At 39.8% G+C, this 23938-nt stretch overlaps 1 protein-coding gene across 1 annotated transcript; it reads left to right on the top strand.

The window, feature by feature from the left end:
• The first annotated feature begins 1129 nt into the window (after positions 1-1129).
• LOC115999476 lies at positions 1130-2673 on the top strand. Its single transcript, XM_031239323.1, has 2 exons — positions 1130-1505; positions 2609-2673. The coding sequence occupies exons 1-2, from the start codon at positions 1130-1132 to the stop codon at positions 2671-2673; spliced, it is 441 nt and encodes a 146-aa protein (XP_031095183.1).
• The last annotated feature ends 21265 nt before the right edge of the window (positions 2674-23938 follow it).

Genomic DNA, 23938 nt, shown 5'->3' with positions numbered 1-23938 from the left:
TGAATATCACGGTGGTAGAGGAGGGACAGATGGACGAAGAGATCCGACTCTTCAATATGCAGATTTTACCCGCATGGCTCAACGAGATCCGGAGGAGCCAGATTGCCGATGCCAGATTGAGCAAGTTGAGAGCCAGACTGGTCGATGGCAAGAAAGGACCTTTCGAGCTACATCCCGACGGGAGTTTGCGTTATCAGGGGCGTTGGTCTGTGCCGGCCTTGTGCAGGGGACTAAAGAAACAGATATTGGAAGAGAGTCATCATACCCCATATTTAGTACACCCGGGTGGTGATAAGTTATATAAGGACATGAAGAAGCTGTTCTGGTGGCCTAATATGAAAAAAGAAGTGGCCGACTTCGTGAGCCGATGTTTGAATTGTCAAAAGGTTAAGGCGGAAAGGTGTAAGACTAAGGGAATGCTGCGATCCCTATAGATACCTGAGGGGAGTGGGATTCCATTTCGATGGATTTCGTGGGTGGGTTGCCGTTGACCAAGACCGGGAAGGACAAGATTTGGGTGATTGTGGATCGCCTCACCAAGACAGCCCGTTTTATCGCTATGAAGGAGACCTGGACTATGGATCAGTTGGCTAAAGCTTATATCAACCAAGTAGTGAAATATCATGGAGTGCCCCGCGACATCGTATCGGATCGAGACTCAAGTTTCTTGTCACAGTTTTGGAAGTCATTACAAGCAGCCTTGGGTACTAGACTGAAGATGAGCACTGCTTTCCATCCTGCTACCGATGGGCAGACGGAGCGGACCATTTAAACATTGAAAGATATGTTACGGGCTTGCATGCTGGATTTGCAAGGATCTTGGGAGGAGCATCTCGACCTGATTGAGTTTTCTTACAACAATAGCTACCACTCCAGCATTCAGATGGCCCCCTACGAGGCACTGTACGGCCAGAAGTGCAGAAGCCCACTATGCTGGGAAGACTTGGTAAACCCGGTGACTTTGGGACCACAGTACCTACAGGAAGCCACAGAGAAAGTCAAGTTAATTCAAAAGAGAATGAAGGCCGCTCAAGATCGCTAGAAGTCTTATGCCGACTTGAGGAGGAAACCGGTAGAGTTCCAAAAAGGGGAGAAAGTGTGGCTGAAGATTTCGCCCTCTAAAGGAGTAATGAGATTTGGGAAGAAAGGGAAGCTGAGCCCTCGATTCATCGGTCCCTATGAGATCTTAGAGAGGGTCGGGCTAGTAGCGTATCGCTTAGCGTTGCCGGTAGAGTTGGACCGAGTGCACGACGTATTCCATATCTCCCAGTTGAAGAAGTACGTGCACGACGCATCCCATGTGCTTGCACTGGAGATCCTAGATTTAGACGAGACGCTATCTTATGAAGAGAAGCTAGTAAAGATTCTGGATTTCAAAATCCGAGAGACTCGTCGCAAAGTAGTCAAGCTGGTGAAGGTGTGTTGGTCCAACCATGGAGTCGAGGACGCCACCTGGGAGATGGAAGACGAGATGAAGAGACGTTACCCGACTTTATTTGACCTAGGTAAGTAGTTAGCTTAGCTTTGCATGTTGTGCATGAGTTGGGTAAGTTAGAAGTTTAAGAGTTAGTAGTATAGTATGTTCTTTAGGGATAAGTTTGGTTGAGCAAACTTTTCTTTAACTTTCAATCGACCCTTTATTTCCTTGAACCGTTCCGTTTCAAGTTCTCGTGAGCTTTGAGCTTCGGGGACGAAGCTCCTTTTAAGGGGGGTAGAGTGTAATACCCCGTAAATTCGTTCAAGCCTTGAGACCGGTAATTATTTTCCACCGGGCAATTTATTCATATTAATTGGGCTTAATCTTTCCAATTGATATATATATATATATATATGTATATATATATATATATGTATATATATATATGTATATATATGTATATATGTATATATGTATATATGTATATATATGTATATATATGTATATGTATATGTATATATATATATATGTATGTATATATATATATATATATATTTATTCTTGAAGGATTAATTCCTTACTAGCTAGTAATATAATAAATAATGTGTAACCCATTTTATAAGGGCCCATTATTTAATGTATTCACCCTAGTATGATACATACAAGATATATGTGATGATCTTTCCCTACTAATATAAAAGCCTTGTACTTACAACCCTAATCCTCTTTTCATCCTCCTGCAAATATATTTCATCCTATTCCTTTCACTTCTAAAGAACCCTAAGTAAATCCTACACTTTCTTCTTCAAGATCCAAGATCAAGTTTGCTCTTTTAGGATTGATAAGGCTTGGGTAAGTGTTTATCTTTAGGAATATACCTTGCAGCATGTTATTTTCATAATCTTTATACAAGTTCTTATGTTGTTCTTTTGGGGATCTTTTGGGAAAAAGATGATCAAGGTGGAGGTGAAGCTTTGTAGGGAGTTTTGAAGGTTCTTGGTTGAAGTGTGCTCCAAAGAGGTAACCATCATGTCCACTAAAATCTATTTTACCCTCTTAATCTATGAATATTATTTGGTGTATTGGAATCCTGTGAAATCCTTTGCTGCTTAGCCTATTTTTGGTTGTCTGTGAAATATTTGGATGGATTTATGAACTTGTGTTCTTGATCCTTTGCGTCTTGATGTTTAGGAACATTTGTTGGTATGAATTCCATGTTTATTTGGCTTCTGGGAGATGTAATCTGGAAAATCTGATCTTATTTTTGTATTCTGGAAATGAACATTCGTATTCTGATCTGAGTCTGGGAGTAGTGCGTTGGGTTTGCTCTTGCGGTGCACCCCTAGCGGTATAATGTGTCCCGCTGGAGTTTTCCGCAAGGGTGTGGCGGTAGAGGTTGGCGGGGGAAGGTCTTCCGCCGGTGTACTCCGTGTGCTTCTTGTGGAGAAGGGTGGCGGAGGGGGAAGTTCCGTGACTGTGGTTCCAGTGAGTTGTTCTGTGATCTGTTGTCTGTTTGTTCCACCTTTGATTCTGGATTTTGTTGGGATACCTTGTTGAGTATTTTACCATGTTTCTGGAGTGTTTATTCACATCTCTTGGTTCATTATATGAGTCTATTGGTTGGTTGAATTCTTGTTCATATTCGGTTGAGTTTGTGATTCGTTTGGATATTGGTATTGTTGGAAAGTCTTGGTTTATCCTTTATTCAGCTTGTTATTGTTGAGTATCCGATTTTAAATGCTGAACAGTTCGTCGGTATATATATTCTATATGGGTGCGTAAACCTATTTACAAACTTACTATATATATGTATATCCTTGCGGGTGACTATATATATGTATATCCTTGCGGGTGTGAATGGTGGTTACTTAGCAGTCTTTTGCTAATGGTCTTACATGTTTTCTAGGTATGGAATAAGTCTAAGCGAGAGCGCGTTAGAGCTTATCTTTACGAGGCGGCTTAGACTAGTTTATGATGTTTTAGACTTGTGTTTTGGGCCTATGTGCCAATGATGAGATTCTATACTCTTGTTTAGATTTTGGATGTTTTGAGGATTTATATACTATGCAGTTCAGTTTTGGTTAGCCTGTGCATCTAGGCCATGTTTTCTTACCTAGATGTGGCATGATACCCCTTAGGTTATAAATCGCTTCCGCTATGTTATGGTTGATAGTTGAGATAGACAGCTTTTGTGTTAAAGTTTAGCTATCTCGGCTTGTGAAAGGTTGGGGTGTCACACTAATCAACAACATAATCTTCAAGAACACCTTAATTATGTTGGATGAGATATGTAACACCCCGTAAAATTCGTTCAAACCTTGAGACCGGTAATCGTTTCCGCCGGGTGATTTATTTGATTTAATTGGACTTAGTCTTTCCAATTGATATATATATATATAATTCTTGAACCCGGAATTAATTATTTTATTCAAAAGGCCCAATTCTTTATTTAATTCTTGTAAGGGATTTATTTAAATTGGATCCTTATAATTCTTATAAGTAAGAATATGTGTATAACGGCCCAATATATATATATATATATATATATATATTCAATTCTTGAATGATTAATTTCCTACAACTAGTAATATACTACATAATGTGAGACCCATTTCTTTTTATAAGGGCCCATTATTTCATGTCTTACCCTAGTTGATACATACATAATATATGTAATGATCTTTCCCTACTAATATAAAAGCCTTGTACTTCCAACCCTATTTCCCTTTTCATCCTCCTGCAAATACATCTCATCCTATTATTTCCACTTCTAAAGAACCCTAAGTAAATCCTACACTTTCTTCTTCAAGATCCAAGATCAAGTTTGCTCTTTTAGGATTGATAAGGCTTGGGTAAGTGTTTATCTTTAGGAATATGCCTTGCATCATGTTGTTTTCATAATCTTTATACAAGTTCTTATGTTGTTCATTTGGGATCTTTTGGGAAAAGATGATCAAGGTGGAGGTGAAGCTTTGTAGGGAGTTTTGAGGGTTCTTGGTTGAAGTGTGCTCCAAAGAGGTAACCATCATGTCCACTAAAATCTATTTTACACTCTCAATCTATGATATTATTTGGTGTATGGGAATCCTGAGAAATTCTTTGCTGCTTAGCCTATTTGTTGTTGTCTGTGAAGTCATTTTGATGGATTATGAACTTGTGTTCTTGATCCTTTGCATATAGATGTTTATGGATGTTTATTGGTATGTATTCCTTGTTTATTTGGCTTCTGGGAGTTGTAATCTGAGTAATCTGAGCCTATCCTTGTATTCTGGGAATGAACTTTGCGTATTCTGTCTGTTCTGGTCTGGGAATGGTTTGGANGTCTTCCGCCGGTGTACTCCGTGTGCTTCTTGTGGAGAAGGGTGGCGGAGGGGGAAGTTCCGTGACTGTGGTTCCAGTGAGTTGTTCTGTGATCTGTTGTCTGTTTGTTCCACCTTTGATTCTGGATTTTGTTGGGATACCTTGTTGAGTATTTTACCATGTTTCTGGAGTGTTTATTCACATCTCTTGGTTCATTATATGAGTCTATTGGTTGGTTGAATTCTTGTTCATATTCGGTTGAGTTTGTGATTCGTTTGGATATTGGTATTGTTGGAAAGTCTTGGTTTATCCTTTATTCAGCTTGTTATTGTTGAGTATCCGATTTTAAATGCTGAACAGTTCGTCGGTATATATATTCTATATGGGTGCGTAAACCTATTTACAAACTTACTATATATATGTATATCCTTGCGGGTGACTATATATATGTATATCCTTGCGGGTGTGAATGGTGGTTACTTAGCAGTCTTTTGCTAATGGTCTTACATGTTTTCTAGGTATGGAATAAGTCTAAGCGAGAGCGCGTTAGAGCTTATCTTTACGAGGCGGCTTAGACTAGTTTATGATGTTTTAGACTTGTGTTTTGGGCCTATGTGCCAATGATGAGATTCTATACTCTTGTTTAGATTTTGGATGTTTTGAGGATTTATATACTATGCAGTTCAGTTTTGGTTAGCCTGTGCATCTAGGCCATGTTTTCTTACCTAGATGTGGCATGATACCCCTTAGGTTATAAATCGCTTCCGCTATGTTATGGTTGATAGTTGAGATAGACAGCTTTTGTGTTAAAGTTTAGCTATCTCGGCTTGTGAAAGGTTGGGGTGTCACACTAATCAACAACATAATCTTCAAGAACACCTTAATTATGTTGGATGAGATATGTAACACCCCGTAAAATTCGTTCAAACCTTGAGACCGGTAATCGTTTCCGCCGGGTGATTTATTTGATTTAATTGGACTTAGTCTTTCCAATTGATATATATATATATAATTCTTGAACCCGGAATTAATTATTTTATTCAAAAGGCCCAATTCTTTATTTAATTCTTGTAAGGGATTTATTTAAATTGGATCCTTATAATTCTTATAAGTAAGAATATGTGTATAACGGCCCAATATATATATATATATATATATATATATTCAATTCTTGAATGATTAATTTCCTACAACTAGTAATATACTACATAATGTGAGACCCATTTCTTTTTATAAGGGCCCATTATTTCATGTCTTACCCTAGTTGATACATACATAATATATGTAATGATCTTTCCCTACTAATATAAAAGCCTTGTACTTCCAACCCTATTTCCCTTTTCATCCTCCTGCAAATACATCTCATCCTATTATTTCCACTTCTAAAGAACCCTAAGTAAATCCTACACTTTCTTCTTCAAGATCCAAGATCAAGTTTGCTCTTTTAGGATTGATAAGGCTTGGGTAAGTGTTTATCTTTAGGAATATGCCTTGCATCATGTTGTTTTCATAATCTTTATACAAGTTCTTATGTTGTTCATTTGGGATCTTTTGGGAAAAGATGATCAAGGTGGAGGTGAAGCTTTGTAGGGAGTTTTGAGGGTTCTTGGTTGAAGTGTGCTCCAAAGAGGTAACCATCATGTCCACTAAAATCTATTTTACACTCTCAATCTATGATATTATTTGGTGTATGGGAATCCTGAGAAATTCTTTGCTGCTTAGCCTATTTGTTGTTGTCTGTGAAGTCATTTTGATGGATTATGAACTTGTGTTCTTGATCCTTTGCATATAGATGTTTATGGATGTTTATTGGTATGTATTCCTTGTTTATTTGGCTTCTGGGAGTTGTAATCTGAGTAATCTGAGCCTATCCTTGTATTCTGGGAATGAACTTTGCGTATTCTGTCTGTTCTGGTCTGGGAATGGTAATGAACTTTGCGTATTCTGTCTGTTCTGGTCTGGGAATGGTTTGGAGTTGCTCTTGCGGTATCTGTTCTGGTCTGGGAATGGTTTGGAGTTGCTCTTGCGGTAAGGTTAGGTGGTATAGAATGGTTTGGAGTTGCTCTTGCGGTAAGGTTAGGTGGTATAGTATGTCCCGCCTAAGTGGTCCGCAAGAACAACAGGGGAATGGAGTGACGGAGGATGGCGATCCGCTGGGCAGCCCCGCCCCTTCTGGCGGAAGAGGGCGGCAGACCAGGGTGATCCGCCGGGGAGTGCCGCCAGTTGAGGCGGAGGTGTGTGGCGGAGCGGGTGGTTCCGCCAGGGTGTTCCGTTGGTTCCTCTGGACTTCTGTTTCCAGTAGCTATTTTGTTGTTCTGTTGCCTTGTTGTTCCACCCTTGTTTCTGGAACTTGTTGGGATATTATGCTGAGTATTTTTCCTTGGTTCTTGAGCACTTATTCATGTCTCTTGATTCATTATCTTGATGTATTGGTTGGTTGAATCCTTGGTTATTTTTCCTGAGTGTTTGTTGTGTTCATAATCTGAGATGAACATTGTGAGTGTTTTGTTCTTGGGATGAGTTTGAGGTTGGATATGGAGTGGTGGATCTTTGAGTATCTCTTGGGCTGTTTGAGGATGAACTAACTGTGGAACTAACTTTGGACTTTCGGTCCCTGTGATTGGGTTTTTACCCCTGTGATTGGACTTCGGTCCCTGTGATTGGACTTCGGTCCCTGTGATTGGGTTTTTACCCTTGTGATTGGGCTTTTGCCCCTGTGATTGGACTTCGGTCCCTGTGATTGGGTTTTTACCCCTGTGTACCTAACTTCTAACTTTCGGGCTTGGTGTTTGGTGTGGAGAATTGGTACTTGGATTGGAAGTTGAGGTTTTGGTGCTTATCCTTGGGTTGAGGTTTGTTTGGTTCTTTGTTGACTCTTGAGTTGTATGGTTGTAACACCCCGGTTCTCAAGACTTACACTTATCACGAAATCCGTAATAAACGCTGCGGAAGCTTATACATCATATCAACAGAAAACCGGGTGCTACCGCCACACTTAGAGTGAATTCTATCACCTCTTTGATAAAACTTCCACTCTCAGTGCACAGGCTAAAAGAAATTTCACTCAACATCAACACCCCAAACATCAAAATATAATATTTTAGGTATATATATATATATTAATATCAAAAGATATCTACAAGAGTTTGCCCGACGGGCTGTCATTACAAACTCCGGGTCCTCCACAACCTAACAGACTAGAGTCAGCCAAAACTAAGGTTACCAAAAGATATTTACTAGGCTGACTGGGGTTGCTGGAGTATAGTCAGGGGATGCTGGAGTATAGCCTGGAGAGTAGCCTTGAGAATAGGGTGGAGAATACGGGTCTCTGCCCGACGTGTCATGCAGAATCTGACCGACAAAAGTAGGTCCCGGGCAAACATGATCAGGAGTGTTTGCCGGGCTACAGGATCCCTCACTGGATGACATCTGAAATGACGTACACGGTGAAGTGTAGTTAGCACGACGGCTAAGTAAGGTAATCCATTTGTCACTTCCATTAGGTAAAAGTTTTGACAAATATTTCATAAAGGTAAATACACATTACCAAATATGGTGTCCAGGTCTTTCATAACTGAAATCAACAGTTAATGCCATATAATTACAAGAATATAATGAGTATATAAGTCACAACACATTTCCTTACTCAAATTTCCTAGTTCATCAAACTAGGTTGCCTTTGACTTCTTTTTCATTCAGGCTAGGTTTTCAGCACTAGCCATGTCTATTACATATGTCATTGCCGCAATTATGACCTCTAGTTGTCTTTAATTACGAAAATGCTACTTAGTTTCTGACTAGAAGCAAGAGACCTTATTGAGGATACAAGTTTCTTTGACTAGACCGAAATCGGATCTGGACATGGGGATTACGGTCCTGCCCCAAGTCTCATTCGTGATCCCTTGGACGAAGGTTCATCATTATGGTCCCTAGTTTGGCCCCACCTAGGTCCATAAAGCTGATACCAACCCGAAAATGACATGAGTATCTATACTTAAGTGTGCACACCCCCACGGCCTACGCCTGACTGAGTGATATAGAAAACTCCCCTGCGCCTAACTGAGTGACGCAGAGACTCCCTACGCCTGACGAAGTGACGTAGAAAACTCCCCTGCGCCTGACTGAGTGACGCAGAGACTCCCTACGCCTGACGAAGTGACGTAGAAAACTCCCCTGCGCCTGACTGAGTGACGCAGAGACTCCCCACGCCTGACGAAGTGACGTAGAAAACTCCCCTGCGCCTGACTGAGTGACGCAGAGACTCCCTACGCCTGACGAAGTGACGTAGAGACAACTGTACATATATTGAAGAAAACCATCGGTACTATAGCCCGAGGTAATATAAATGACAAGGTCCTCTTTGACTTCCTGAAACTAAGGTTTTGAAAACATTTTCCTTCCTTTCTCATCTTCCTTGAGTCAAAATCATTTTTGGACATTTTCCACAAAATCAAGTCCCCATTTTGAAATCAATTACCATTCTCACCTTGGTTCACAAGTCTTGTCTCTCAAAACATTTTCCATCATCACCCTACACGTATGTATATATGCATACCACACAACACTTTCCACATATTTATGCATATTCACTTAAGGTACACATACCCAAATATATACATACTACAACACTTTATTTAATTATACATACATACTCATATATGTACATATATACACACATTACCCGTATATATACATATATACATAATACACATATATACATATATACACACATACCATATATATATATACACAACACGTATATATATATATATATGCTGCCCCATACACACATATAATATGTATACATAATACGGTACATATACTACAATTATATATACATAATGTCATACGTTATACTACTTGTACCTACTTGTTGTATACTATATAAATACATGTACATATATATACATCCTATACATATGATATATATATACTACATACACGTATATATGTATATATATATTGACATATACTATATTCACAATATAGGTAATTTGGCCTACTAACAACATAACATAACATATTTCATAGTATAGATAATTACACATACTAGTACCATAACATGACATATACATATGTGTATTATGTAGAACATAGTCATAATCCACGTCCTTAGCATCACCTAATCACCATTAACTCACTAACTACCTCACAATTATCATTAACACATCCATAATCATACTAAGCATAATTCAGAAAATTTCAGCTTGGCGCAGTCCGAAAGATTGAGCCGGTAAAAATAGTTCCCGAACTCTTTTTCACTTGAAATTTTTATGGTAGAATCCCAACTTATAGTACTTGATGTCCATAAAAAAGTTTTGGTCATTTTGGTCCGCGAATAAACACAGAAAATTCCATCTTTGCCCTTGGCAGTGTGCTGTCCGGAATTCTGTCTCTCCCTGGACCAGTTTTGGGAAAAATTCGAAAACCATACTTCCACTACTCCGATCATTATGAAATTTTATATGCAGGTTCTACACTTATTGAACTACATATCTGAAGAAAATAGGATCAAAATACCTTACCAATGTTTCCCAATAAATTTCGGAAGTTACTGCCAGAATCTACCCTGATTTCCTTTCACTATTTTCACAAGTATAAGCCTATATGGACATAAATACAACATATACAAGCATATCCAAGCTATGAACATGTATACAAAAATATTCCCAAAGCTCCAAAACACCATATTTCAACCAAATAATCAATTATCTAATTTCAAGTGACTAAACCAACTTAAGGGAATTCCTTACCTCAATTAGCTACTAAAATCCTTAGAAAGAGTCTTTGAGTGATTTCCCCCAAATTCTTCTTGAAATCCTAAGATCACAATCAACACCATAACAAGAGATTTCAAGAAATTACTCTCAAATTCATGCTCTAGGAAGGAAAATAGAACTATTTACCGAATAAAAATGAAGATTTACCGAATAAAATTGAGACTTGAGAAGGATTTTGGCTATGGAATTTGAAGCTTCAAGGAGGAAGAAGATGAAGAATCCCTCTCTCCCTTTCTCTCTCTCATTTCGGCAAAACACAAGGGAAATGGAATAAATTGGCTTTTATATTTTGATCACACTTGATGGCTTATGGGATAAGATTAAGAAAAAAAATAATAAAATAATAAAATATCTCCACAACTTATCAGTTGGGGTCCAAACAGATAAAGTTTCGGTGGAAAATAATCCAGATAGAATAATTTCCGAAACTAAAAATTTATTCCAAACTAACCCTCAAAATTGGGCTAGGTTCGGTTCACTGCGGGAATTTCGCGGTGTACGATCAAAATAAATTTTCGCTGCTATGGGCTAATCTAATTAAATAGGAAATTCAAGAATAATAGTATGGTGTCTAGAAATCCATTTCCTAGGACAAACAAGTCCAAATACTAGTTCCTAAAAATTTTACGGTTCGTGACCGGGACGTACGATCGCAGCTTAATAATAACTATATTTCCTTATAAAAATCCTTTTGACGCATCGGTCACTCATCTCAGGAATGTCATAGCTTAAAGACATATTTCTCGAACCTTAATCTTATTCGAAAAGACGAGGGGTTACAATGGTATCTTGTTGATTATTGGTTATTCTTTGATATATCGCCGTTTGGTTGTTTCTTATGAGTATTCGGTTGAGTTGTGATTCGGTTGGACGTTGGTATTGATGAGAAGTCTTGGTTTATACATTCATTCAGCGTGTTGTTGTTGAGTATCTGATTTAAACGTGAACAGTTCGTTGGTGTGTATATTCTATATGGGTGCGTAAACCTATTTACAAACTTACTCTATATCTATACTTCCTTGCGGGTGTGAATGGTGGTTGCTTAGCAGTCTTTTGCTAATGGTTTCTTGTATGTTTTCCAGGTATGCAATAAGTCTAAGCGTGAGCGCGATAGAGATATATCCGTATGAGCCGGCTTAGACTAGTTTGTTATGTTCTTAGACTTACGTTTTGGGCCTGTGCGCCAATATGAGATTCTATATACTCTTGTTTTAGATCTTGGATGTTTTGGATATGTTTGAGGATTTATATACTATTTGGTTTCAGTTTTTTGTTAGCCTGTGCATCTAGGCCGTGTTTTCTTACCTAGATGTGGCATGATACCCCTTAGGTTATAAATCGCTTCCGCTATGTTATGTTGGTAGTTGAGATAGACAGCTTTGCGTTAAAGTTTTAGCTATCTCAGCTTGTGAAAAGTTGGGGTGTCACAAGATACGTGCTGATGTTGTAGTTTTAGTGATGAGAGGTGTAATGTAGGTGACAAAACGAAGAGTCAAAACTCCCCGAGTATCGGTCTCTCAAGGAGGACAGATTGGAGTCGAGTATCGTGTTGGCATTTAGGAGGTTCGAAGGAAAAGATTTGCGTGAATGTCCAAGACATTAAAAAGCATTGGTAAAAGAGTTCAAAAACTAAATAGATAGGCTATGAAAGGGAAAATGAAGTTTGGGACTCTTAGCTAGCATACATAGGCCACATCCCCTCGGATAGAGTGCGGGGATGTGGATGAGTTGGACTCGTGAGAGGCCGCTATCGCGCGCACACTCACTTTCACATGGTTTGCTACCTAATGTGGACACACTTAAGCACAAAGCATATCATACATCAACCACAATTTTCAGGAAATTTCTTAACAAATCAACCACACAACTAGTTTGGGGCCACCAATCCCCTATCTATTCTAAACAAACATAAAAAAAATAACAAGAGAAAGCAATAAAAGATCGAAAAGAAATAACAATGAGATTAAACTAAATTAGAGCAAAGAAGAGTTACCATTCGTAGCTAATGAATTTTATTACATTTTGCCTTGAACACCTAGCTATATCTACTCTTGATGGATCAATCTAAGCTAAAGGAAAATGGGGGTTTTTCCCCAAAGGGGAGAAAAACAAAGAAAACTTCAAATCTAAAATTAGGGCTCCCTATAAAATTGCAGAGAAGGGTTTAAATAGCCACCATAAAGTCAAAATCTCGAAATAGCCCCTAATGGCCGGGTTACGTTGCCTTCATGCATATATGGGGACGTGGACGCGTACTGGAAGCGGTCCATGCTCCCTTCACGCGTGAAGCCTTCGTGAATGGATCCTGCCCGGTTGCTTCTTCTCTAGCTGCTTTGTTTCGGCCTCAGATCCCGTTCCGTTCTGTGGAAATGACTTCAAAACATGCTCTAAAGTTGAATTAGAAATTTTGATCACATCTGAGTCTTTTGCGCATGAAATTATTACAAATGAGTGACATAATATGGTCCTATAATTGACCCTATACTCGACTATTCTTGGCGCTTATCAAAGTTTCCACACTTAAACCTTGCTTGTCCTCAAGCAAGTATACTATCTAAACTCCAATCACTTAAGTGCCAAGAATAGTTAAATACTCTTATCGGTTGATCAATTAGGTAATGTGCAGGTGCTATAAGTAGAGTGGGTGTGACACCCCAACTTTTCACAAGCTAAGATAGGTATAACTTAACATAAAAGCTATAGATCTCAAGGACTAATCATAACCAAAGTGGAAGCATATATAAAACCTGAAGGGTGTCATGCCACACCTAGGTACAATCCATCCTAGGTGCACAGACTATAAATCCAAAACAAACATAAATCCTCAAACATCATAGTCATAAACTAGTCAAAGGTACATAATCCGAAACAAAGGCACACAGGCCCAAAAGGAAACTAAACATAATCTAGTCTAAGCAAAGCATCATAACGATATAGCTCTAGCGCGCTCACGGCTTAGACTACTCCATACCTGAAAAACATTTAGAAAACCATTAGCAAAAGAATGCTAAGCAACCACCACTCACACTCGTGAGAACATACATAATATAGTAAGTTGGTAAATAGGTTTACACACACGTATAGAATATATACACCAACGAACTGTTCTTTGTTTAAATTAGAGACTCAACAACAATACGCTGAATAAGCCATAAACCAAGGACTCTCCAAGTAAAACCAACATCTAATGCAAATGCATAAACATCGAGTCTATACACGAGATACCAACTGAATCACAATACCAACAGAATGAACACAAGGGAACCCACCAAACCGACATATCAAGGAATAACAAATACCAACTGAGGTACAACCTCTATCAAAATACCACAAGGAAACCAATCCTACCATCATACCAAAGGTAAACACCAACCCACCATCCCCAAATCACAATAATAACCATAAGAACAACCACCACATCCATATCACAACACGGAGGCAATAAGCCCAACTACAGAGGCATACAAGCCCAAATCACAGAGGCACACAAGCCCATTATCACAGAGGCACATGAGCCCATTATCACAAAGGCACCCAATTCCCAATCATAGAGGCACACGAGCCCAAATAAGGAGACATACAATACCCTCCCAATTCCAACCTCAAGTAGACCATAATACCACCAACTAAACCCCCAAAGTTACCAAAGATTCAACAAGAGAAGAAATGCTCATAAGAACTAAAGATCCCCACATACCAACTCAGATTCATTCACACAAATCACCCACCAACAGTGTTCATCTCACAATACGAACACAGTGCATACTCAGGATAGAAATCAAAGAATGAACCAATGCTACTAACTCGAGAGATCAAGATAATGTCCAAAGATCATTAATAAATACTCAAAAAATCAAGGTGGAATACTCAACAAGATGCTCAGTACACACTCCAGAATAAAAAGGGAAACAACAGAGTTAACAGACCACAAAAAAGCTCACTGGAACAGAACCAGGAGTACTCTAGCGGTACGTGCAAACGGAGCAGAGTGCACCGCCACACTTCACCGTTTCCTTCTCACGGAACCCCTCGGCGGAGCCCTACAATCCACCACTCCCTTCCGCATGAACAAGCGGATCTCTCTAGTGGAACTCACCCTTCCGCCACTCCATACCCCACAGACACGTACGGAACGCTTGGACGGGACACATTATACCGTCCAAGTACACCGCAAGTGCAACCAACACAAATTACAGACCCGAAACAGAAACACACCATACTCATTCTAGAATACAAATCATGCTCAGAATAATACTCATGTTACACATCTCAGAAGCCAATAAATCATGGAATCCATAACAAGAATTACTCATACACATCTAGATACAAAGGATGATGAACACAAGTCCAACAATCCACAAATAAAGGTTCACAGACCATCAAACAAAGCTATAACCCAAGAAATTACAGGATTCCAACACCAAATCATATGCATATAGATCAAGAGTGTAAAATAGGTTTTAGTGAGACATGATGGTTACCTCTTGGAGCCTTTCTCAACCAAGCAATCCTCAAAACACCTCACAAAGCACCACCTCCATCTTGATCATCTTTTTCCCAAGGAAGATCCCCAAAAGAATATGATGAGAACTTATAAAAAGACTATGAAAACAAGATGATAAAAGATGTCTTCCTAAGGAGAAACACTTACCCAAATGCTATAGATCCTAAAAGAGCAATCTTGACTTGAGATCTTGAAGGATGAAGTGTAGGATATGCTTAGGGTTCTTTAAAGGTGAAAGGAGTAGGATGAAATGTATTTGCAAGAAAAGGAAAAGAGAGATAGAGTTGTAAGTATAAGGCTTTTATATGAGTATGGAAGATCATCACATATATCATGTATGTATCATATTAGGGTATTAAAACAAGACATGGGCTTATTCATAAGAAATGGGTCATCAATACCCAATATTAACTTAATGAATATAAATATGGTCCTTCCAATGATCGGGCCATTACATAATCAATATATTTGTAAGGAATAGAAAGGGTCCAATTAAAGAATATCCCTTACAAAATTAATTCAAGGAGATTGGGCCTTGGAATAAATAAATAGCCTTGGAATAAATAAATAATTCCGGATGGGAAAATATATATCTATAAGGAGGTCGGGGCCCAATTAAATTAAATTAATTACACGGTAGAATTAATTACCGGGTTTTAAGGCTTGAATTAAAATACGGGGTATTGCAGAGGGTGAATTGAATATTTTGCTGTGTTAGGAACCCCAAATCATTGATTTTAATGATACCAAAGACCTGAGGAGACCCTCCAATTCTTTACTTTGTCCTTTTGTTTCTTAGACGGACAAATCCTTGTTAAGAACTCGTCTTGGACGAGTCCATACAAATCAAGAGTAACTCAGTCATATTCTAAGGAGCTTTTAAGGTCAATGACTTCGAGTTGAAGACTTGAAGACCTGAAGACATGAAGGTTGAAAATATGAAGACTGAAGATTTATATGGCCGAATACTGAAAGGGCCGAACTCTTGAAAACCGAATAATCAAAGATGATTAATTCGAAGAGATGATGAGAGAATGATAAGGTTAATCATTCTCACGAGTACCCAAGGTACTATGACTCAAATGACATTCTCTGGAATTTGTCTTGTCCATAGCGTTGAGGTTGGGTATGACTAGAATGTCAAACGGATCCTAGGTGGTGATCCCAGGAGCATTAAATGATGGTCTCTTTGTGTGAGACAAAAGACAAATTGTCCTTGCATAAAAGTGGACAACCGGCTAGAAAGTACTGACACTCTCAAAAGGTCTTATTTTACCCATTGGATATTACACACTGATTAATAGGTTTTTGAAATTCAGATTGCCTCCAACGGATCTGAAATTCACGCCTATAAATACCTTTGGTCCTTCTCATTTGGACAAGGTTGGTTAAAAATACGCAAAAAGCATTAGCAAGCAAAATCTCAGTGTGCAAAATATTCAAAAGCTCAAACTCTCAATGTAGTTTACAAAGGTGATCTTGTGAAGCTCAAGTGCTGAATCAAGAACTTCAACACAAGATTCCCAAGTTGGAGAAATACTTTCAACCATTCCAACCAATCTCTACTGTGGAAAAGTAGAAAGAGGCGGAGTAGACTTTGAAGAAGTTGAAAACCTAAAGAGATGTGACTGCCGGGCTTGGTGATCAAAGTAGCACATTGGGAGAGAAGATATTGTACTATTAAGGAGACAATAGTGCAATCCTTCTGAAGAAGCAGTTATATGTGGTGAGGTGTAGATGATATGGAGTGTGATAAAACGAAGAGTCTTGAACTCCCCGAGTGTCGTGTCTCACGTGGATGGCAAATTGGAGAACGTAGGTTTCCTATCTTTTATGGTTTAGATAACACTAAAGATGAAAATATAGAGATTGATAAAGTAAGGTAGTGAGAGTGCAAAGGTTGGATAGATTTAAGAAGTAAATGTGAATAAAAGGCGGATGGGGGCTAGAATGTCGTGGAGATTGGTTCAAAGCATACGTGGGAGATTTGATTTCCCTTGAGATATGATTGAAGGAGCTTGGAACACTGTCCTGAGTGGCGTCACACTCAAGCTCCCAATCCTCAGTCGGTTGGGGAATTTTGTCAAACACTTTGTCTACAAGTTCCCTCCGGATCTCATCTTTTCAGATTGAGAGCGGGAGATGTGGGTAGTGGGCTCCATCCTCTTGCGATATCTCGCCAAAGGGATGATCCTAAACTCTTGAAGAGATCGGGGCCCTCGATCCAACAAGTTCGTCCAAAACATACACACAATTTCAACAATCCCAAAGGAATCAAACTCATTCAACAATCTTAGATCATGAACACAAAATCTCCATTCTTCCTAGCCCCTATCCTAAGAACTAGCCCTTCATAGGCTTTAATAACATCATTTCATTCAAATGGAAAAACATATTTACAAGATCAAAGTAAAAAGCAAATATCTTTAGGAAAAGAGAAAAAGCAAGAGAGAGTTCTAAAGAGAAATCAAATGACAATGAAAGAGTTTACCCAAGAGGATTCCAAAGCTATGGAGATCCAAGTTCTCTTCTCCAAGGAGTTTTTCCTCCTTTCCCTAATCTTATCTAACCCTAATCTAAAATGAGAAGTGAAAATTTGACAAAAGACTCCCTCCTCCTAGCTGAAATGTCCCTTAAATACTAAAATATCGCGCAAGGTTCTAGTGCCCATCCACGCCAGTCCACACGCATGTGGGCAGGCGTGGATGCTTACTGGAATAATTCCACGCATGCTCACACGCGTGGTGAGGCTTGTGGACGCGAATTTCTCCGTTTTCGTTTCCTTTGTTGTTTTTGGCTTGGTCTTCGCGTGTCCGTGTGTGGATTGGTTCTTCTCTACATCTTTCACGCTTTCCTTGGTTGATTTCAGCCCTTGATCTTGTGGAAATCTTTCAAAACATACCACACAAAGTTCTTTTGCAATTTGTTAGCAAAATAGCATGAGAATACGTAGCTGCACCCTTCAGAACTTTGTTTTGGCAAGGAATCAACTTAATTAATTCTAGATAATTAGGTACTTTTGGCGTCTATCAAAGTTTCCACACTTTAGATTGCTCGCCCACGAGCAAATTATACGCTCAAAGCCTCCTCATTTTGATGCCAAAAGTATCTAAACTATAGATGTGCTTATCCTGACGATTAAGATTTGTTCAAAACGTAATCTACCAAGAGATGTGAAATCCTTCACAATATCTTCAAGGAATGATAAAAATGTGCCATACACTGCTATGTATATTCAAATAAAGTGAAACCCCTGTTGGTCACGGTTTGGATAAGTAAGCAGTTCTCACAATACCACGCATGCAGTCTAAAATTTTATTCACCTCTTATTGTGCAAAGGCCTAAAGCTGAGCCCCCAAGTGGGAACGATGTACAAAACCTAATCAATTGGCCTCCCTTATCGCCAAAGCCAAACGTAAGAGTAAGTGAGGATAGATACATGGGCCGCTCTCCGCCAATGGCTTGGGCGGTCACTTATTCTTCTCACTTCATAGGGTAACGTCGTCAAGCGACCCGACTTCACATGGAGCTCCATGCTTTTTTGAAGACAGTGCAATGGGTGCTTGAACCCTAGCGAAGAGGCTTACCTCATCTCAATTTTCTCATCTCCTAGGGCCATTTTATGTGAGCAACCGACTCCAAATAGGGCATTTATGCATTTTGAAGACTATGGTTGCTCACTACCTAGCGAGATGGCTTTCCTCGTTTCTTATCTCGGGGATTGGCCTTTTTGCCTTTTCTACTCTTTCTCCAAACAACCCCTCATGCCTTTTACTTTGGGATAAGGGATATTTCACTCAATGCTCACTAGTAAGCTCTCCTTTTGCCCCATGTTCTATTTGTGATTATTCAATTCCGGGCTTCGCTTAACTTATCTTTCTAAAATTAGGGGTTGCACACTCCACTTCGAGAGATCCTTAACTAAGGTCTTTACAAAATAAGAGGTGAATTGTAACACCCCGCATTTCCCTATTATTATTTTAAATATAAATATTTAAATTAAGGGTGATGGTTTTGTGACCCCGGGGTGGTCACTCGGCGGGTCGACACAACCGATTGAATCAACAAAATGTAAAAGTAAATCAATAAAAACAAGAGTAGACACAGTATTTTGACGTGGAAACAGAAAGGGTAAAAACCACGGGCCTTTTTGGGTGGTGCCAAGCCAAAATTTCTCTAAAGGAACTTGTACATATTACATTGTGTTTTTGTGGATCTTTGCTCTTCTCAAACTTCTCTCTCTCAAAAATGGAACCTCTCAGAGTTTGAAGTCCCCCCCTCTCTCGTTTCTTTCTTTGTTTTATAGTATAAAGGTGGTAGACGTTGAGTAGTGAAATGGATAATTAATAGGGAATTTACTAGGATTTATGGATAATAATGGGTCGGTTATAATAGGATTAATGGGTGCTGAATGGGATTAATGGGAAATAATTGAGTAATTAATGGTGATTAATAAGGTAATTATTAGGGGTTATGGAGGGGTGCTAGGAAACCGAATGGTCACATATCGACTGCCGACTGTCGAGTCCGAGAGTTGTGCCTGACTGCTTGCTAAGTAATATCGACCGAGTGCCTATGCTAGGTATCTATCAAAGGTGTTATTTTCCTAATTAAGTATTTATTAAACGATTTTAAATATGATTACCTCATACTTGGCTTTGGAATAATATGTTTTTATATAAGCTATTAGTATCGTGCTACCAAATTACCTTAGCCCAATATACATATAGATAATTTTGTATTATATAGCTATTATAGAGCCCAAGTGGAGGTATGTACCTATGTACATAAATATTTTGGCCTTAGATCAAAATCGACCCAACTATCCTAAATTGGTCCTAGCCCAAAATAGAAATCTAACCCTACTAAATATAGCTAGTGTACACATGATCAAACCATCAGCAGCAAAAAAAATAATTCCTTCGTCTCTGTTTCGCTATCTCTCATCTCTCTCAAGCTAAGCAACATCAATGGAAGTCACGTCCTCTGGCATGGGCTTCATCTTCCTTAAGAAAGCTACCTTCTTCCCTTCTCTCCCTCATCGGCGTCCATGGTAGAAGCTAGGCAGAGGTGGTTCCTTCTCTCCGTCAACGACAACCGGTGTGCGATGGCCGTAGCGTAGCTGATGGCGTCCGAACAGAAGTTTCGTGGCGGCAACGGGCAAAGCGATGCAGCAACATTCCCCTCTCCGGTCATCATCTACCCTCACGTCGTAGCAGCTCGCCGATCGCAGCAACAACCGACGACCTCGGTCTTTCTCTCTCGTTGGCGTTACCAGAAGTAGAACAACAGCGGTGAAGGTGGCTGGCAGCGAGTAGGCTCTAGCGACGAAGCAATGGCATCCTCATTCCTCCCGTGCTCGGCGACCCCATCCTCATCGACTAACTCCCTGCGTGATCGATGGCAACGGCAGAATAGAGCAGCTCCATTCCATCGTTCTTTTTCCGGCGGTCAGAATGGCGCTGCGACGGAGGTGGCGGGTATCAACGGTGGTCTTCCTTCTCCGGCGTAGGCAGCGGTGTGGCAATTCGTCAAGGGCTGTTGATGGTGATCTGTTCTCCTCTGTTCACAACAACAGCGGCGACATGGTTTTTCTTTCCTCCTTACCGTCGGTGGTGGCCGGGGGCTCGTGTGATGGGTGTTAGTTCGGCGGTCGCACGACATAATAGAAATGCGTGAAGTAGTGTGGTGGTATGGTGCTTGTGTGTTGGGCATGAGGGCGCGAGTTTGAATCCCGGATTAGCATAATGATTAAGGTATTTGTCAAGCTTTTAAGATTATAGGGGGGTGATCCTAGCTATCAATAATCAGTTTATAACATAGTGTTTTGATCATTGTTAATCCTGGTTATTATGATTTAGTACATTAGCTCATTATAATGATCATGTCATATTAGCCTTTAGGCATGGACTATAGGCGATAATTATAATGGGTCGAATAGGAATATTAATATCATTGTTATTAGTAGTTAGTGACGGTATTAGATTACATTAATTCTCAGGTTCATAAATTGTGGACTTGCTTTGAGACAAGCTTAAGTTTGCTGTTACTTTTGGATTAATACGCTACAAGAGGTAACCATCATGTCCACTAAAACCTATTTTACACTCTTGACCCATGAATATTATTTGGTGTATTGGAATCCTGTGGAAATCTTTGCTGCTTAGCCTATTCTTTGTGGGTCTGTGAGTTATTTTGATGGATTTATGAACTTGTGTTCTTGATCCTTTGCATCTTGATGTTTATGGACATTTGTTGGTATGGATTCCATGTTTATTTGGCTTCTGGGAGATGTAATCTGGACAATCTGATCCTATTTTTGTATTTTGGAATGAACATTGCGTATTCTGATATGAGTCTGTGAGCTGAGTAGTGGGTTTACCCTTGCGGAGTACCCCAGCGGTATAATGTGTCCCGCTGGAGTCTTCCACAGGTGGATAGCGGTGAAGGGTGGCGGGGGTGAGTCTTCCGCCGTGGGGATCTGCCTCCTTCCTGCGGAGGAGTGCGATGGAGAGCGGTGTTCCGTCTGGGAGTTCCGCTAGTTCAATCGGAACTCTGGTTCCAGTGAGTTGTTCTGTGATCTGTTGTCTGGTTGTTTCATCTTTGATTCTGGATTTTGTTGGGATATTTTGTTGAGTATTTTACCATGATTCTGGAGTATTTATTCATATCTCTTGGTCCATTATGTGAGTCTATTGGTTGGTTGAATCCTTGATTATATTCTCTGGGAGTTGGTCGTGTTCATAACCTGAGATGAACACTGTTGGTGGATGATCTTTGGGGTTGAGTATGAGGTTGGATATGGAGTGGTGGATCTTTGAGTATCTTTTGGGCTGTTGAGGGTGAACTAACTGTGGGCATTATTGCCTCTGTGATTGGGCATTCATTGCCTCTGTGATTGGGCATTCCTTGCCTCTGTGTTTTGGGCACCATTTGCCTCTATGTTTTGGGCATTATTGCCTTTGTGATTGGGCATTCTTTGCCTCTGTGATTGGGCACCATTTGCCTCTGTGATTGGGCATTCTTTGCCTCTGTGATTGGGCACCATTTGCCTCTGTGATTGGGCATTCTTTGCCTCTGTGATTGGACACCATTTGCCTCTGTGATTGGGCAACATTTGCCTCTGTGTTTTGGGCACCATTTGCCTCTATGTTTTGGGCTTTTGCCTCTGTGAACTAACTTTGGGTTTGATGATTGGTATGAGGGATAGTATTTTGGTTGGAGGGTAAGGTTTGGTGCTTATCCTTGGTTTGATGTCTGTTTGGTTCCTTATTGATTCCTGAGTTGTATTGTATCTCGTTGGTTATCGGTTATTCCTTGGTATATTGCAGTTTGGTTGTTTCTTGCTGAGTATTCGGTTGGGATTATGATTCAGTTAATGTTCCGTTATAGACTTGTTGTCTTGTGCAATTCGGTTGGATATTGGTATTGTTGGAAAGTCCTTGGTTTATTGCTTATTCAGCGTGTTGTTGTTGAGTATCCGTTTTAACTAAAGAATAATTCGTTGGTGTGTATATTCTATATGGGTGTGTAAACCTATTTACAAGCTTACTATATATGTATGTTTCTCATGAGTGTAAGTGGTGGTTGCTTAGCAGTCTTTTGCTAATGGTTTCTTACATGTTTTCCAGGTATGGAGTAAGTCTAAGCGAGAGCGCGTTAGAGCTTATCGTTATGAGGCCGCTTAGACTAGCTTATGATGTTTAGACTTTATGTTTTGGGCCTGTGTGCCTATGTTGGGATTATATACTCTTGACTAGATTCTTGTTATGATGACATTTTGAGGATTTATACTTTATGCAGTTCAGTTTTGGATAGCCTGTGCATCTAGGTCGTGTTTTTCTTACCTAGATGTGGCATGATACCCCTTAGGTTATAAATTGCTTCTGCTATGTTGTGTTTGGTAGTTGAGATAAGCAGCTTTTATGTTTAAAGTTTAGCTATCTCAGCTTGTGAAAAGTTGGGGTGTCATAGTTGGTATCAGAGGCTGTGTTGAGGTCTAAGTAGAGATCCTAGGGTTGAATTCTTGAGACTCTAGGACTTGATCAGTAGGAATTAAGGTGTTTGAGAATCCTAGGATGTGTGAATTCTAGGACTCGCGGTGAGGACACGCCTTGTTTGTTTATATTATTTGTGCCTTGTTAACCTTGTTATTTGTAGCTTGCGGGCGCGTCTTCCCGGTAAGTTTTTAATCGTTATTAGATAAGTTGCTTCGTTTTAGAATTGCCTAGGAGCCTGCTTTAGATTAGGAATAAGTAGTTAGTTGATCCGAAACGATGGATAGCGCCGTATGCGTCTAAGCAATCCGAAGATTGGCGGCTCGTTGAAGAAGACTAACCTACTCACGGCTTGAAGTCATTGACAGCAATCTACGTTCTTTGGGATTTAGAATTGCCTAGGAGCCTGCTTTAGATTAGGAATAAGTAGTTAGTTGATGTGAAACGATGGATAGCACCGTATGCGTCTAAGCAATCCGAAGATTGGCAGCTCGTTGAAGAAGACTAACCTACTCACGGCTTGAAGTCATCGGCATCAATCTACGTTCTTTGGGATTTACATCTTCGCACGTGTAGCATTGTCTTCAAGGTCTTCGTTAACCTCAAGACTTGAAGAATAAATTCCGTGCAGCTAAAGTTCAACACAAGACGAAGAAAGCGACTGAAGCTCGAAGACCGAAGACCCTCGGCTATGAGGGAACGACAAGAGTGGACGTTGACGCGTCAAGACAAAGTTAAAGCACACCAAGTAGAAGCTTCTAGACCGATGATGAAGAATCTCGTGCAAGTTAAGCTTAGTAACAATGAAGCCTAAAGAATTATAACTCGAGGTCGTGGTTCGCGGACCTTAAAGAAAGTCCTACCTACCTCTAAAGCGACCATGAAGGAACAAGTTAGAAGTTGCAACCTTGAAGGCAAAGAAGACTAAATCAAGTAAAAA

Source organism: Ipomoea triloba, chromosome 12 (assembly GCF_003576645.1).
Source record: "Ipomoea triloba cultivar NCNSP0323 chromosome 12, ASM357664v1".
NCBI classification, from domain to species: Eukaryota; Viridiplantae; Streptophyta; class Magnoliopsida; order Solanales; family Convolvulaceae; genus Ipomoea; species Ipomoea triloba.
Note: the sequence above shows the minus strand (reverse complement) of the source record. Positions and strands in the feature narration are given on the sequence as shown.

Coding starts and splice junctions, on each gene's coding strand:
- LOC115999476 (XM_031239323.1), top strand. CDS start 1,130: ATGAGATTTGGGAAGAAAGGGAAGCTGAGCCCTCGATTCATCGGTCCC. Junction 1,506..2,608: donor CCCGACTTTATTTGACCTAG/GTAAGTAGTTAG, acceptor CTTGATGTTTAG/GAACATTTGTTGGTATGAAT.